The sequence below is a fragment of the Hyperolius riggenbachi genome, chromosome 1 (genome assembly GCF_040937935.1).
Source record: "Hyperolius riggenbachi isolate aHypRig1 chromosome 1, aHypRig1.pri, whole genome shotgun sequence".
In the NCBI taxonomy this organism is placed as follows: Eukaryota; Metazoa; Chordata; class Amphibia; order Anura; family Hyperoliidae; genus Hyperolius; species Hyperolius riggenbachi.
The window spans coordinates 372704216-372722625 of NC_090646.1; the positions used below are offsets into that span (position 1 = coordinate 372704216).

The 18410-nt window shown below is 45.9% G+C and overlaps 1 protein-coding gene across 1 annotated transcript in view; it reads right to left on the reverse strand.

Moving 5' to 3' along the window:
* Positions 1 to 13555, reverse strand: part of LOC137551476 (stimulated by retinoic acid gene 6 protein-like) — a 64715-nt gene extending 51160 nt beyond the window's left edge. Inside the window, exons 1-4 of the mRNA XM_068271343.1 lie at positions 13352 to 13555; positions 7901 to 7976; positions 5968 to 6068; positions 2166 to 2296 (exon numbers count right to left, since the gene is read on the reverse strand). Coding sequence (XP_068127444.1) covers positions 2166 to 2296; positions 5968 to 6068; positions 7901 to 7976; positions 13352 to 13371 — 328 coding nt within the window. The 5' untranslated portion in view covers positions 13372 to 13555. The remainder of the gene's footprint in view (positions 1 to 2165; positions 2297 to 5967; positions 6069 to 7900; positions 7977 to 13351) is intronic.
* Between the last annotated feature and the right edge of the window lie 4855 nt (positions 13556 to 18410).

Below are 18410 nucleotides of genomic sequence, written 5' to 3' on the forward strand. Positions count from 1 at the left end.
CGAACCTCGGCTCGCTCTTAGACTCTGCATTTGACTCCTGATTCTGTACCCCGATATTTCTGATACCCTGTTGCCGAACCCTGCCTGTTTATTAGACTCCGCCTCTGCTTTCTGTATCTGTACTGTATCTGTCCGTGTGTTACGACCTGGCTTGCCCGACTTCGAGAACTGACCTTGCTGTTAGAGGCAGTTCCCAGATCTGTTAGTGACGCCCTCTCCTAGGTGTCACTCACGTTCTGTCCTTCCTACGCTCCGCCTGACTCCTCCCCCGGGAGAGTCCAGGCCTTCGGAAGGAATCTGTATTGCTGCAGTACTTTATACAGTACGGCACTTGTTTCTGAGGCTTAGTCCTCACGGTATTACTGTTGCACCAAGCACTCACACTACTCAGGTGTTCAGAGGTTAGCATTATATCGGATTATCGGTGATACTGCAGATCAGCAATAATCAGATATATATCTGTATTCCCAGTGATACTGCAGATCACCGAGAATCAGACCCTCTCTGCTACACCGATCGTGACAATGTGACTGTAGTAAACATATTATTTCTCCCAGCCTGCCCTGATGCTTAGGCACGAATTCCAGCACTGCATTTTCAGTAATCCAAGAGAAAAGAGGTGGTCCTCTACAGTTAGTTATTCATTTTCATACTGTGAGATAATTGCTTTAATAGAGTGTTGCAGTATGTTATTGAGTTTCACACTGGGAGATGATTGTTTTAATAAAATGATATGTGGATAAGTACTGTTATCTATAAAGTGAGTCTGTAATCATGTTTTACCATTGATTGGCAGCTTTGGTTAATGCAGGCACCTAGACAGAGTAAATACTTTCTACACTTCTCTATGAGTGCCCTAAACATGGAAATGGGCCTTGTGAAATTACCCATTCCTCCTTGTTTCTCAAACCGTGCCATTGGCCCACCACAGTCATCATTAGTGTTAGATATATAGGTGACTCCCCATTCCTGCCATCTTCGAAATAAATGGCTCCCAAGAGTTTTTTGCAGGCAATCAGTGATTGTCTCTCTAAGGGCTCGTTTCCACCATAGCGAATCCGCATGCGGCGCCGACATGCGGATTCGCTTGGTACATTGAAGTGGCCGGGGCTGTTTCCATATGTGCGGCGTGCGGGAGCGATTTGGCGGCGGGCCAAATCTGCATGACGGGACCCACAGAATTCGCCTGCGTCGGGAATCCATGCGAATCTCCGCTAATGTATTTAATAGGAAAAACGCATGCGTTTTTACCCGCGATTCGCGTGCGATTTCGCACCTTTTTCAATGTTATTTTGCCCTGGCAGAGTCATGGTTAATTTCGCATGGCACCCTGCCATGCAAAATCGCACGCGAAATCGCGGGTAAAAACGCATGTGGAAACGCATCTGCATGCGTTTTTACAAGCGTCGGGATGCCAGCAAAATCGCGTCGCAACAGTGGAAACGGGCCCTTAACCTGCTGGGCGGTCTGGACGAGCTCAGCTCGTCCAGTACCGCCGGAGCCTGCCGCTCAGGCCCTGCTGGGCCGATTTGGCTGAAATAAAAAGCAGCACACGCAGCCGGCACTTTGCCAGCCGTGTGTGCTGCCTGATCGCCGCCGCTCTGCGGCGATCCGCCGCGAGCAGCGGCGAAAGAGGGTCCCCCCAGCCGCCTGAGCCCAGCGTAGCCGGAACAAAAAGTTCCGGCCAGCGCTAAGGGCTGGATCGGAGGCGGCTGACGTCAGGACGTCGGCTGACGTCGATGACGTCACTCCGCTCGTCGCTATGGCGACGATGTAAGCAAAACAAGGAAGGCCGCTCATTGCGGCCTTCCTTGTTTATTCTGGGCGCCGGAGGCGATCGGAAGAACGCCTCCGGAGCGCCCTCTAGTGGGCTTTCATGCAGCCAACTTTCAGTTGGCTGCATGAAATAGTTTTTTTTTTATTAAAAAAAAACCCTCCCGCAGCCTGCCTGGCGATCTTAATAGAACGCCAGGCAGGTTAACAGTTGCTGTAAAATGCTCTTCTCATTTCCCTACAGACAAAGAAAGGCTGGCAGATCTATCTGATTTACAGTATTTTCAGCTTTTATGTTTGACAACATTTCATGAGGTTAATTACTTGTGTTAATGATTTTAGAATGTATTACCTACACAAAGTAAATTATAACAATTTCATTAAATTCCTACCTTTTGCCCACGGTGGCACTCCCGGAGGCAGGTATTCTTCAGAAAAGAGTGACATTACTTTGTTTGCAACTGCTCCAAAAGCAAAGCCAAACGTCCATCTGTTCTTAAATGTTGCTATAAGGTCTAGAGGACTAACCATACACAGACAGTGGATTAGAGGAATATCAACCCAAAAGTTCTTATATGTTCTCCCCCATAACACATGTAGACATCATGTGTCCCCATTATTCAAAAAGTGTCACATCATGTGTCCGTTCATAATAAGTGCAGCCACCATGTGTCCCTGTGTAACAAATGCAACCACCTTTACCCTGTCAGTTGACCTTACATATATCAATATTATGGACATCCATGTTTCAGAGAGACTCCTGGCGGTCATCAATGATACCCTGGAAACGTTTACCAAAACCTGTCAGCTTTGGCTAGCTTGCTCTACCTTACTTGGTCTCAGGTCTTGTGCCTTAACCTTATGTATATGTAATGATCCGCTCAGCTGCACAGGCAGACAGCTGTTTGACCATTCCTTATGTCTGAGAGATGCAGGTCTCTGGAAAAGAGATCTGGCTTCATCTTGCAACTTTCAGAGTTGGTTTGCTGAGGAATTTGCTTACATGCAAATTGCCCAGCTGTCTCCTTTAAGGGCTGGCAGTATAAAAGCCTTCTGCTGACCAGAAGGCTTTGCTGGTCATAACGGTTTGTTAACTCACTCCTGGAGTGTCAGCCTTCCTTGTTGGATTGTTATAGTTAGCTTAGAGTAATTATTGGGACTGCACTAGGCAGCTTCCCTAGTGCAGTTAGATTGTTCTCTGTTTTGTCTGCATTGCCTCTCTGTTGCGATTGTCCTGTCGCCAACGGTGGTCGTCAGGAAATCATTCTGTCTGTCTTGGAGTATAGCTGGAGCAGCGGTTGCTACCAGCTATCTCATCTGTTTGTCTTGCTTGGATTGCACTAGCCTCTAGCGGTAGCGGCTGTGGATCCTTCTGATCTGCTTTCTTGGAGTATAGCTGGAGCAGCAGTTGCTACCAGCTCTCTCATCGCCCTGTCTTGCTTGGATCGCACTAGCCCCTAGCGGTAGCGGCTGTGGATCCTTCTGATCTGTGATCCTGTCCCTGAACCCGGATCGCACTCGCTCTGGCGGTAAGAGCAGTGGATCTCTCCTATCCTGTCCCTGATCTTGGATCGCACTCGCTCTGGCGGAAAGAGCAGTGGATCCTGCTAGCTCAGTTACTTTACCTGGATCGCACTCGCTCTGGCGGAAAGAGCAGTGGATCTTTCCTATCCTGCTTCCCGTCCGTCTGTCTGTCTTGTCTGATACGAACGCTTGCTGTAGGCTCGGTGAGGTAACCGTTAAGCAAGCGCTCGCGTTCTCTGTTTTGTGTTACTTGTGGCTAGTGAGGGTGGCATGCTTGTCTCTGTTGCGCTTTTCGTGCGGAGACCGCGCTGTAAACGCGTTCGCTGTTGTGAATGAGTGCGGTGTTCGCGTTTCGTTAGCGTTTGTTATTTTCCTTATCTTCTCATTGTATGATTTGCTGTGCCTTTGCTACTCTCGTGCCCTGTCTTGCTTAAGCCTGGTGTCACCTCTGGCAATCGCCTCTCTCGCGATTGCGTTCCTACTTTGTTTCTGCTGTTGTGTGTGCACCGTAGCGGGTTGGCGACTAGATTGGTGCACATACATACATTCTGTCCCTGTGCTCATTCTCATTCGCAATCGCTTCTCTTTCGATTGCGTTCTCACTTGGTTTCCTCTGTTGTGTGTCCACTGTAGCAGGTTGGCGGCTAGATTGGTGGACATACATACATTCCTCATCTGTGCTTAGTCGGTCTTGTGTCGCTGTTAGCAATCGCCATCTCTTGTGATTGCCTTCTCACCTGATCTTCATGGTTGTGTGTTCATCGTCGCAGGGTGGCGACTAGATTGGTGGACACACATACACTCTGTCGCTTTACCCTCTCTCTTTAAGGGCTATCTTGCCCTGCGTTTCTTCCCTTCGTACAATTCCTGTCTGGCGTCTGTGGCAGGGCAGAGGATCTGTTCCTCTGCACTCCACAGCTCCATCTGCCGACAGGAATTTCCCTCTACAGGTGCGTTGCACCTTTCGCTGGGTTCTCTCAAATGATACGCTTGTGGAGGATTTCCGCAGTGTCAGCGCACGTCCTGTGCGCTGACCACGGAGAGAATTCCACAATCGTTACAGTATATTTTTCACATATGAATGCAGCTATTGTCTCAAAAAAAGGTGTGCAAAAATAGGTGTGTGTTTTCATGCATTCAAGTGTGAGCCATGGGTCCTAGAGTATTAACCCTTGCAGTTTAAAAAAAAAAGAGAGAGAGAGAAGAAAAATGGAGCATAGGCACAGTCTAACTACATAGAATTGGTACTTCATTTACACAGTTCTATTTCAATCTGCTATATGTCATTACAAGGTCTCTTTAACCCCCTTGGCGGTATGAAAAATACCGCCAGGGGGCAGCGCAGCAGTTTTTTTTTTTTTTTTAAATCATGTAGCGAGCCGAGGACTCGCTACATGATAGCCGCTGCTCAGCGGCATCCCCCCGCCCGCTTCGATCGCCTTCGGCGATCTCCGATCAGGAAATCTCGTTCAAAGAACGGGATTTCCTGGAGGGCTTCCCCCGTCGCCATGGCGACGGGGCGGGATGACGTCACTGACGTCAGCGACGTCGGGACGTCATTGGGAGTCCAGATCCAACCCTCGGCGCTGCCTGGCACTGATTGGCCAGGCAGCGCACGGGGTCTGGGGGGGGGCCGCGCGCCGCACCGGATAGCGGCGATCGGGCGCGCGGCGGCGGCGATCGGGGTGCTGGCGCAGCTAGCAAAGTGCTAGCTGCGTCCAGAAAAAAAAAATTATTTAAATCGGCCCAGCAGGGCCTGAGCGGCACCCTCCGGCGGCTTACCCCGTGTCACACACGGGGTTACCGCTAAGGAGGTTAAGTAGAATAAGAGACAATGGATGTTCGACTAAGGGCTGGTTCACACTGGCGTCTACCCGGCTTTCGGAGGCGTTGCATTCGGCGGCATTGCGGCATCGTCGCGTTCAAGCTTTCATTGGCTTTCCGTGGCGTTCAGTTGCATTCAGCATTTTTCTCCCCCACAGGAGGACATTAGCCACAGCGGTTAACCGTCCCAGGACGCTACATGTAGCGTCCAGGGTCGCCTCGAACGCCAGGGAAAATCAGGATCTGAACGCCGCATTCGCGCAAACGCCGGTAAAAGCCCGGTACAAATGCTCCCATTCACTTGAATGGGAGCGTTTAACGCCGAGTCCTGAACGCCGGCGGTAAACCTGGGGCAGGCGCCCGTGTGAACCAGTCCTAATACCCACAACCTCTAGGCACTTTAGACAACTAATGGACTACCGGGTGATCTACACCGATGTAAATCTGTGTGCAGAGTGTGGGCAGGCAATAGATCCCTCTCTGGTCAAATTTGATCTGATGGTCAATCCGGTGACCATCAAGTAATGTATGGCCACCTTTAGAGTAAAAATTCTGGCCTTCTTTCAGACTATGTGCTTTGGTTAAGTATACATCTACTATTGATGACACTGAAGCATCACTGTCACCTATGTTGAAAAATGACTTTACTGGATTAAATAGATATGCTTCTGCCATTAATATGCATTCCTCTGTGATTCAGCGTGACACCCCTATAGACAGCCTGAAGCATCCACCTGCAAACAACTGTTGGCTTGTAATTTGTATTGGCAACCCATCATATCAGGCCATACTTTATCTATAGTTAGACATGCAAAGCCATGATAACAATAATTTATACATACTTACATTACAAATCCAAACCTTCTATTAAGAAGCTGTATTCTGTCATCAAACATTGTCCTATTAATGCGTCTTTCAAGAAAGGAAAGCACGAGAATGATGAAAACCTTGGAAAAAGAAAAAGAATACTTAGACATTGCTGATTTGCATATAATAAGTGTGTTGTTGATGTTATGCTGTTTCTCAGGTCGAAGCACTTTTGGGGTCACTTGCCTGACTAATGGCACAGTTTTGGAGCCAGGGGCCCTGTAGGTTTTCTAATCAATGTTTTAAGTTCCTACCTCGGCCCATCATTTTTTATGCGTATCGTGTAGAACAGTGATGTCCAACTCCAGTCTTCAAAAGCCAAGGTCCTCACACATTTTTGGCATAGCTCAAACCCATTGATGGGACTGAATCAGGAAAGGTATGGTTCATCAAGGAAAACACATTTCTCCCTTTCTCTGTCCATCCTAAACACTGGCATGAATATGACCCCCAAGAACTGGAGTTGGAAAGCCCTGATGTGGAATATATCATGAATATATCATGACTGGCAATGCAGTAGGTTTTGTGCATAGCACATAAACAATTATTGCATTGTTATTTATATGTTGCCTGGCACCAACTTCCCTCAGCATGCTTCCACAGCTCCAGAGTTTTCATTCTGCAGCAAATCAGGGCCTGGAGGGAGACAAATGTTTATAACAAATGCCATGAGCTATGACTAAGGAGCAACTGCAGCACCGATACGTGTGAGGTTATCAGTTTCTGTATGCAACCATGTTGAAATAAAGATTGGACTCTTAAACTTTCCAGGTGGAGCAGATTTTTTTCTCAAGTAGATATTTGCCTTTGGCCTGTCTGAACCTGTATCCTGCTGGTTTGTCACAGCAGAGTGATAAGGGGTGTTTCCTTTCCTATAAATGGAGACAAATTCCACCCAACGCTGCTATGGGGGGTAGGGTCCGAAGGCCACCGAATAATGCCATCTAAGTGGAGGGAGGGGGGCGGCAATGACTACTAATGCTGCTGTCTGGGGGAGGGGGAAAGCTGCCTAATTCTGGGGGGCACCTAATACCACTATATTAGGGAGTGGGTCAGGCGTGCCCCACATTAACTTCCGCTCAGGACCCTATTAATCACTGCACATTCAGCACTCTAGCAAATGCCTGTTGAAATAAAGGCAAATATTGTTTTGGCAGACCATTAGGCCTGGAACCCACTAGCAGCTGTATTCTGAGTGTGTGTGATTTGTCAAGCTCTTGCTAATGTACTGCCATGTGTATGATCCCACTTTTTTTTAAAGTCCATAGCATTACATTAGCAAGAGCTTTTTAAACTTAGAAAAGTACTGCAAGTGGGTCCCAGGTCTCAGAAAGCCTAAGACCACAATCAGGGCCAGATTTTTCATGAGGCACTGTAGGCTTGTGCCTAGAGGCACCTGATGGTGGAAAGGCGGTTCACTCCCCTCCTAGAGTGCATCCCTCCCTCCTTCCCTATGCTAAGTCCTGACCAGGGTTTAAATGAGAGGTTACTCATCTGGCTCTCAGCATTCCACTGATGAGATCTCCCTTCCGTCAGGGGCACATCTAGCTACTTAACACTGAGGGTACCTCTGGCTACCTAATGCTAAGGGACACCTGTAGCTACCTATGATGGACAGGTGAAGTAGGGGAGAAGTGACAGCTGGACCAGCCACAGCCAACCCACTTACAGTGTGGTTTGGTGGGGGTTTGTAGGTTCATGGAGGGTGAAGTCTAGGGTGCCAGGACATCTGTGCCTATAGGCTCTTATGATGTAAATACTGGCCTGACCACAATAGCAGGCCAGCCTGCGACTGACATATAAAGAAAGTTTTCCTATGGCTAACTTACACCTGGTCAACAATATATGAACATGTAGATAATGTATAATACTCATAACACTGGAACTTACTTCTACAACAGTCACTACTCACCGAAGGAATAAGGGAATAATGTAAAAATAAATCCATGTTGATCTGAGATTTACATGTTCCATTTTCTTTGACTGTTCTGTGGAAATAATAGAAACCATCATAAATCTTCGTACTAGAAACATAAAACTACTGCTGCATGCACTGTTTGTTAATGTGGGTCTCATACAAGTCATATATGTATCCATGGCCGGATTTCTGGCAAGGCCACATAGGCCATGGCCTAGGGCACCAGATAAACAAGGGGCGGCCTGCAGACAATGGGCATTATTTGCAAGTGTCCAAACAAATGAAAGTGGTCAGGATAACTGCACTATTAGTACCAGCTGGCATCTGCCTGTGCTGTGTTACAGGCAGCTGCAGTCCGTTAACCAAACGTTTGTGAACAGTGTGTGACTAGCAAAAAGCCAGACCTTGTCCAATGACATAGCAGCAGCTGCAGGCAGTTACAGAAGGCCGGTACAGGACTCACTTTTACGTGTTGCTGACCCCACCCAATGTCCACTTGTTAGCCACTTTTGACTATGTGTGTGTGGTGGAAGGCTCCCAGCACGCCCATCACCTGTAGATAGCTTGATTGACCAGTTCCCCCGTGTGACGTGATTGATTCACTTCACGTTGCCATGGAGACCTCGGCACTAGCCGCAATAGGGGACACCATCGGCCCAAAAAGTTTGGGTGTGTGTGGAGAGAGGTGGTAGGATACGGTTTCGGTTGGGGCGGCTGGTAATATTCGGCCTTGGGCGGTAAGAAGTACAAATCTGGCCCTGTATGTATCAAGGAAACGCGCTACACCTCAGTATAGGGTGCACTTATTGCACTCAAGCTTCTGATGAGTCGGTAGACGAAACATGTAAGGCGGGGTACAGGGTGCGGAGGTGAAAGCAGCAAGTTGTTACTGTGGGCGAACGAGCGGCGCTTGGGCTTGTGGAGGAAGTGGAGGTGCACACCATTTCAAATCTTCAGCCGAGGAACTACAGGTGCCAGCCGGGGCCCAACTATACGGGGGAGAGCCCGTACCCAAACTCTGTGCTATCATACAAAGAAGAAAATTTGTGAGTGCAATTGGTTTTATATTTTTAAATAAACTAGTATGGTTTTACACTATGTGAGGCATTTGTCTTGAGGTTTGCACGCTTGAAGACATATATGCTGTGGAAAGGAGAAGGTGGTGGCAAATCGTTATCGGTGTGGTGGGGGACGGCCTGAAGTGTCCCAAGGCGTTACTCATACAAGTCATACATGCTGTAAATAAAAGGCAACAAAATGAATTAACTGGAGCAGTGCTGTAGAGTGTATATCATGATAGTAAACACATTGTACAATGGTGAATTGCAATGGTTATCCCCCTAGACCTATTGTAACTGTTACTGACCCAATTGGTCTGGATTGTAACTTATCAGTTGTTAGTACTCTTGCAGCACAGTACAAAAGGCTGCTCATACAAAAAAAAAAAAACACGTTTCTCAAATTTCAAATAAAAAAAATAAATCTGAGTAGACATATAAAACAGGTTTTCTGGTCACTCAAGTTGGCTCATGCAACTTCTCATACTTTTACTGCAACATAAAATAAATTGAGAAAGTACACTGTTTATGAATGGCTTAAGAATGAGTTCATGATCAATCATCAATTCTTTGTTAAAGCAGAACAATAGGGCAAGAAATGCTTTCTTTTTATGTAGCAAAGTGTCTGTATATAACTTACAGAGACAGAGGATTCAATCCATTGATATAGCTTGGTTGACACTAGTAGGTGATCCATGCAGCACAAGACCATTGCATCATCTGTTTACTGTTACCAGTCCTCAGACCGTGCAGAGTTAGGCAAAATAAAAGCTTAGCATTTTGACAGAACCTATTCCACCTGCTTCATTCCAGCAGCTCATCCTCCACCCCCAATAACAAATTACACCAGGTAGTGGATCTCCACTATGGCACCTGGGTTGTGAAGGATGTGCCTCATGCACAGGTTGAGTATAGCCACTGATATAATTTAAACCAAAGTCTCCTTATCCTGTATTGTATTGGGAATGCCTATAGGAAAGGGTGGCACAGCATTTTATATTGGAGCACAAGCTTTGGCCCTTCCTTAAAGGGGAACTAAAGCCTAAACAAACATACATTAGTTATGTTAATTAAAATAGGTAATATAATCTCTTACCCACCCTGTTTTAAAAGAACAAGCAAATGTTTGTGATTTCATGGGGGCAGCAATCTTTGCCACGGGGCAGCCATCTTTTTGGTTGAAAGGAGGTGACAGGCTGAGACATAGTTCCAACTGTTTGGTGTCCTAATCGCCCTCCCAGCGGCGTGCGCTAAGCTTCAGATCTCAAATTAAAAAAAAAAAATTGCACTAAAACAGCAGAATGAGAACAACATCATCAGAAATCCCATCATGCTTTGCACAGCATCCGGGGAAAAATGCCCGGGCAGTTTTCTTCTGTGCAGCTAAAAATGAGACTTGGGTAACAAAAACAAAGTTATGATGCTGTGAAACTGTTAAAAAAACACCAAGCCTTTTCAGTGCTGCTGAGTAGATTTTTAGGCTGGAGGTTCACTTTAAAGAGAACCCGAGGTGGGCAGATGGGCGACAGATGGGACACAGAAGCATGTTCTCTGCCTCATAACATGCCTCTGTGTCCCCACACTGCCGATCTCTGCCCCCCCCCACCACCCCCGCCGCTCCATAGTCCCTCGAGCTTAGCATCAATATTTGTCTCTATCTCGAAGGTAAACACAGGTAGAGGGATTCCCTGTTCCTTCAGGGTTTCCAGAGCTGCCATTGGGTAGCTCTCTCTCCCTGGTTGAGCCCCCTGCTGCTCCCCCGCCTCCCTGCACGCTGCGAGAGACACAAAGTCTCTTTGCAGCATCATGACCTATAGGTCACGAAAGTGAAAGTGGGCCAATGCGGTCCACAGGAGCGGCGGGAGTGGTGTTTTTTGTGGCTATCTGATCCGCTCTGCCATCCCCCCCAACCCCCCACCAACCTCCTTCCACGGAACAGGTGGTCTACTTTTTCTTTTAGCCCACCTTTCTAATGTCATCATGTTCTGCAAACCTTGGCCCAATCGTCCTAAGTTTTAGCAACCTGGATAATCAGTCTTCAGACCTTTCAGATTATTTACTTGATAGAATTGCTAATCAAAATGCATGTGTTGGGGTAATTTTATTTTCCAATACACAGCGAAAAATATGGTTGGAGTTTTAAACTTTCATGTGAAAATGTCACCTCTTTCTTGAAGGACTATACCAGTCTAGCACTTGTATAGCCAAGGGTATCTGGTGATGGGGGTATTAATTTATGCCACCTCCACACCTTCAAAAAACAATGATTACAATAAATGAATATTATCTAGAATAAGGAGACTTAAAAAGACAATAGTACAATGGTTCACAAAAAAATATTAAATTGGGAAGCATTCTCCACATGTCCCTGCACACTTGCATAAAGTACTGTGTGAATTTCATTATCTCAGGTTCCCCCTACAGCCGGGTATACTCTCTACCTGTCCTGGTAGGGTGAAACACTTGTTTTTAGTAGTCTTTAAAGAGAAACTCCAACCTAGAATTGAACTTTATCCCAATCAGTAGCTGATACCCCCTTTTACATGAGAAATGTAATGCTTTTCACAAACAGACCATCAGGGGGCGCTGTATGACTGATTTTGTGCTGAAACCCCTCCCACAAGAAGCTCTGGGACCGCGGTACTCTGGGCAAACTGCCACAATGTAACAATGTTCACAGACAGGAAATTGCTGTTTACAGCTGTCTCTAACAGCCAAAACAGCTAGGAGCAGCTACATAACCTGCCCACAGTAAAAATGTCACCATGTAATAAATGTCAGAATGTAAATCGGGGAGAGGAAAGATTTTACAATGAGCAAACACTGACTAAATCATTTATACATAATTATGGTAAAAAATGAAGCACTTTTTTTTACTACATTATTTTCACTGGAGTTCCTCTTTAAGGGTTCTCCTCATTGAGCTGGTACAAGTAAAAGGGATCTCTAGATTGTAAGTTCGCAAGGACAGGGACCTCTTCCTAGTATTTCCTGTTTCTTTTGCGCTACCAAATGAACATGTACCAGTAATGGGGAAATTTTCAAACTACACAACAATTGTATGTACAGTATATGTACTTGTGTCCCTGGATATCCTAATTGTACAGTTTGCTGCAAATTTCATGTATCTATGCTTCTCACTATTTTTTGTTTTTGTACTATGTACAATGGATGTTGGCACTATATAAATAACAAATAATTCACTAATGCTATGCAAATTTCCTAATGTAAATCAATATAAAGCTATACATATTAGCTACAATATTTGCTAGTCAACATTAGAGATTTTGTGAAAAGAGTGAGGCCTCTTGCACACTACAAGCGATTACAGTTTTATATACGATACGATTTTTGATTCCAATTAAAAAATGTAGTAGCATGCAGAACTCGGAATCAAAAATTGGATTGTATGAAAAATCAGAATCACTTGTAGTTTGCAAGAGTGTTTGTACGTTATATATCAGCATTATTGCATATTATTATTGTTTTATAAATTGTCAACATATTCCATGACGCTGTATAAAATAAGAAAAGAACCAATATACAAAATACAGAATTGGTAAAAAAATACAGAATTGGTAAAAAATACAGAACTGATAATTACAGTGACAAAAGTAACATGATGAATGAAATGTATAACAAATTGCAAGATACAAAAAAATGAATAACAAGTTTCTAGACACAAAAGGGTGAGAGAGCCCTGCACTTGCAAGCTTACAATCTAATGGAATGGTATGTGTGTGTTGGGGGGGGGGGGGGGGGTTGGGGGTTAGGGGAGAGAGAGAGAGACAAGAGGTGGGGTAGCATACAACACTGATAATTCATATCTAGAGCCTAGGGGCAGTGTGTTTTTAGATTATCTAGTAAGGAGTACAATTTGGCCAGAGGTCAAAGGAGGAATGGCCTAAGTTAGAGAGTATGGTTGCCTGAAAAAGTGAGTTATGAGAGAACATTTAGAAATTTCACAGGTTGGAGAGTGACAGATTTGTTGCAGAAGAGGTTTTTAGAGGATGGGTGAAGCGCATGAGAAATCTTGTATATGTGAATGTGAGGGGGTGACAAAAGAAGGTCATGTGCAGATCTGAGATTGCGTTGGGCTGGTATCTGAAAACTAGTGAGGAGATGTACGGGGCGAATCATTGTGGAGAGCTTTGTAGTTTAGGGCTAAGAGTTTGAAATTGATCCTCTGGTTAATTGAAAGCCAATGAAGAGCTTGACAGAGAGGAGCTGCAGAGGAAGAGTGAGAACAATGATGAATGAGTCAAGCAGAAGAAAGACTTATAGTGCAGTTTATTTAAATAAATTATCACAGATTTTACATGTTGATAAGTAGAATGATAAACCAAAAATTCAGTAATTTATTTAAGTAAACTGTAATAATCCTTACCTTCCATGAATGAAATCCATAATAACTTTTCCATATAAAACTGTAGTAGATGTCAGTCGTAGATAGCTGTGAAAAACTGAATCAAATGCGGAGGTGATGCCCTTCTATCTGCCAAAAATGAGGAAACGCATCATGCTAAGGTATTCTTTGTGTTAGCTTTGGTGACACAGTGGAGCATGGTATCGCTGTCTCGAAAGTTAATAAGACAAAGGTTTGTCTTCTGTTCTGCCGCTATTGGTGACATCGTATGAGTAAGTAAACACACTGTCAAACATTTACTAGACAGTGGGAGCAGACTGTCACCACTTTCTTCTTCCTGTTTAACTCTGACTTTAATAGTATTAAAGAAACATGCCTAGCTAACCTCTGCTAAGCCACAGTTGCTGAAGATTAATAAAGAAGAACTGTAATTCTAATAACGTAATAAAAACAAAATTGTTCATTTTTTTACATTTATATATAAATTATTTTGTTAGTGTTGGCTCCTTGTAAAATCTTTCCTGTATTTTAATTTACATTACAGGTGGCAACATTTTCAGTCCTGTCAGATGATCTCTGCAGAATGTTTGTTTACTGAGAGTTTAATAAAGTCTCAGTCAGTACAAAAAAGGCTTCTTTTACACTAAAAATTGTAGTTCCAATTTGCAATTCCGATTTGCAAATCTGATTCGTAATTTTCACTGGATGCTAGCAACACAAGAAGAAAAACGCTGAAAAAAAAACCCTGCAGCATTCAGGACCTTTTTCAATCGCATTATTAAATAATTTACTGCATTTTACTATATCTCACTACAGTGCTTCTTTAACTATTTCAGCAAACCATAGCAATATCACTCAGACTAAATTCTTTGATTGTTTAACATCTGACAGTTTGTTACATTGCACCTTTTGGAAAAATTGCTGTAAATTATGGAGGAAGAGGTGGGCACTGGGATCTGCAGCAGCTCACTTGTTACTTGCTATTTGTAACATAAACATCCTCCAACATTTATCTTGTTTGTGAATGGTGCTTCATAGGATCCGAATTGTGAACAGGTGCAATCAGCTTCAGGAACAGGTGTCCAACTGCAGCACAGGAGTATCTTTATTACTTCCATGAAAACGTCCACTTAAATGAGATCTGCTACTCGCCTAGTAATGAACAAATATCAGACGTATTCTATACTTGCAATTAAAAATAATATGTGTACACGTTTATCAATAGCAGTAACATTAACCACTTGCCGACCGCACGCTTATACCGTGCGTCGGCAAAGTGGCAGCTGCAGGACCAGCGACGCAGTACTGCGTCGCCAGCTGCAGGCTGATTAATCAGGAAGCAGCCGCTCGCGCGAGCGGCTCCTTCCTGTCAAATCACGGCGGGGGGCTCCGTGAATAGCCTGCGGGCCGCCGATGGCGGCTGGCAGGCTAAATGTAAACACAAGCGAAAATAATCCAGCAGCGCCGTAAGGCAGATCGGCCAATCAGCGGCCGGGGATCGCCGCCATGTGACAGGGGACGTCCTGTCACAGGCTGCACAGGACGGATAGCGTCCTGTGCAGCCCCGATCACCAGGGGGCCAGGTAGGAGAGGGGGGAAGAGGAATTTCGCCGCGGAGCGGGGCTTTGAGGTGCCCCCCCCCCGCCAGCCACACGCAGGCAGGAGAGATCGGACCCCCCCAGCACATCATCCCCCTAGTGGGGAAAAAAAGGGGGTGATCTGATCTCTCTGCCTGGTGTTTGATCTGTGCTGGGGGCTGTAGAGCCCACCCAGCACAGATCACATAATTCAATGCTGGTCCTTAAGGGGGGGTAAAGGGTGGGTCCTCAAGTGGTTAATAGATGTGGCCTGGAGGGATGGAGCCACTGCTTGAGGTCTGTCACAGCCACATAATCTGAGGCTAACATCCTCTAATTGCCTGCACCTATTTGCACCAAGTTGTCTCTGCTGGCAGTGGAAACCCTCTCACAGCTACCCATGGTGACTGCTGCAGAGAAATAGGCTCGGTTCCATGGGCACGTCATGTGCTCGGATGAAGGTGGGAAAGGACGGCTTTGGGAGGGATTCTGAACCTCCAAACATTATTCCCATTTTGTCGGATCTTTGAGAGTCTCATGTCACGCCTAAAACGCGTAATGATGCTGCAGGCATGTTGACTGCGGAGCCCACCCACTGCTGCTCCTATCCCATTCCATCTCGATGCCCATGCTGCTGGCTACTGCTGGGGATACAGACATAGGCACTGATGAATCTGGAGATCTCCTGCTTACCCACAAATTGGGTGATATTTTATTATCACTATTTTGTTAGTGAGATTCTCTTTACTAGCAGTTTTAATAAAAAGTGCATGCACCATAGAGCGCTCCTTGTTGTTTTCTATATAGAGTTCTGCTTCCCCACAAGTACTGTAGCCTGCTGCATTGGTGTTATAAGGGAACATTATCCTAAGGATTGTTTTCCTGGCTGAGCGCTGTGATGTTTTGAAGATACTTTGTGTTATCAGACCAGAAGACCATTTGCATTGCTGCCCACTCAAGTGCAAGCTCTATAGTCGACCGATGTCACCACCAAAAAAACAGCTTGGCAAACTTGAAAATCACCTGGTGGAATGTTGTGGTGGAACAACGTAAAGCTTATATGCCTACCAGAGTGGGCTGAGGGAACAAATCATGAGGCCTTTCTGGAGCAGTGAATTGGATAACCTTGGGTCGGAAATAGTCCAGAAACAAATTACCCCAGCACTGTCACTCACCCAGGGCTACAGCCTGGTCCGCCGGACCAACCTTCGGGTCGGACTCGGAAGGTCTGTCTGCAGCTTTTCTGGTAGAGAGGGCACACAGTATACTGGGGAGAACCCCCCAGCCTGAAGCACCACCTCAACACTTTATCGCCTGATTCCTGAACTACACGGATTGCAGCACTGTGCTACATTTAGTTCACCAGAAAGGGGATATTACACATGACATTGCACAAATATTGTTACCACCAACAGCTGGAAGTATATGCTATTCGGAAGCATTATGTATTATAATCCTTCTTTATGCTTTCATTAATTGGAGATAATGGCTCTTAAAAATTGTCTGTGTAACTCAATGTTGCCTCACACTCCTTCTGTAAACTACCTGATCAATAGTATGCGGCTGCTGATTAGCATATAGATTCTCTGCAAATACTGCATAAGATGGTTCCCATCCCATCCTCTTTCCCTTACAAAGAAAGAAAAAAAATCATCACCTAAGCTGCAGCTTGCTCTAACCTGCCCGCCCATCACACTTTATATCTATGTGAAGAGACTGTTGCCTGCAGATCAGAAAATCCTGATGAGGTGGTAAGGGAGTAGAGATGTCGCGAACATAGAATTTTCCATTCGCTAAGTTCCGAAAATGTTTGGAAACTGGCAGACCACCATAGACTTCAATGGGCAGGCGAATTTTAAAACCTACAAAGACAGTTTCTGGCCACAAAAGTGATTTTAAGGAGTCTAACACCTGGACTGTGGCATGCCGGAGGAGGATCCATACCAAAAGTACCAACAAAAAGTTGGGAGTTGACGAAAAGTTGGGTTTTAATTCCTAAAGGACAGAAATCACATTATGCACAGCTCTGGGTATCAGTAGGCTGTGGAGTGTCACACACAGAGAAATGCAATAGTACTATCAGAATACAATGAAATAATAATGCACTGGAGTGGTACTTGTGCCTGCAACTTAATGAGGAAACAACAATAGCAGACGTGTGCACAAGGCTCTGGGTGTCAGTGGGCTGTGGAGTGTCACACACAAAAATACCCCACAGGAGCAGCCCTGGGTCGCCCATGAGGCAGGGTGAGGTGGGTTCCTCAGGTGGTGGAAGTGGGGGGGCGGCGCCCAGCCTGCCCTTTGGTGAAGCGGGACCGCCGAGCTGGAGGGGGTAGCAGCCAGGAAGGGGGAGCAGCGGTGATGGGGGCTCCCCCATCCGCGCTCCCCCACCAGCTATTTTAGGTTAAGGCAGCGAGCATTAAGCGGGGAAGCAATTACGCCCAGTGACTTAAATTTACCTAAAACAGCTGGAGGGGGAGTGCGGACGGGGGAGCCCCAGGTGAAGGAGGCAGGGGAGTCTGACCCCCTTCCCTTACCGCTGTGCCTGCTGTTCCTCCTTCCTGGCTGCTCCCCCCTTCAGGCTACCTGGGGGGGAGGGGGCGGCATCCTCACAAGTTTGCCTCAGGCGGCAGAAAGTCTAGAACTGGCTCGGCACAGGAGACCGATATGCTAGCCCTCAAAAGGGCTGTTTTGGGTGATTTCACAGCAAATGAGGAACAAAAACACAGGCCTAGGTAATGCTTTCCCTACCTATCTGCAGCGCATACGAGAGGAATCGCAGCCGGGAGACTTGGGCGCAGGATACAGCCGGTATGGCTTATCGTGCTGCTGCACAAGTTCCCGGCGAAGTTAAATACTATTCTCCTTCTAGGTCCACGTGGATAGTGAGGAATGATGTAATTTGGCTTCCAGCTATTGCTGGAAGGCGAATTACAGTGTTTTAAAAGTAACTTCAGCTCCGTCTTCTGCTATAGCCGTAATTCCTATTACGGTCTATGGTGGCGCCGGCTCTGCCCAAGTCTCCAGTGCTGGATTGCCAATGTTCGTTTGCAGCAGGTCTGATCCTGCTCTCACTAACAGTCAGCAGCCAGCAGAGAATGAATACAATATGGCCACCACAACTGCTTTTTGATTAGGGTGTGGGGGTCCAGGAGGGGGTGCTAGCTGATTGGCTGCCATGTGTCTGCTGACTGTGATGTAAGGTGTCAAAGTTTGACATGATGATGTAAAGTGGGCGGGACGAACTCCATATGTTCGCAGTTCACGGAAAATGCGAACAGCCAAAATTCGCCCGATACTGTCCGCCGGAAAACTGTTCGGGCCATCTCTATAAGGGAGCCCACAGCCTGAAGGGGGCTGGAGGAAGCCGCAGGTAAGTATACATGTTTTACTTTCACTTGTCTTGGGTTTCTTTTAGTGATCCTAAAGCCTGGTACACACCTTCAATTACGGATTGCCAATCACTGACCAATTTTACCACATGCATGTAGTATGAGGGGTCA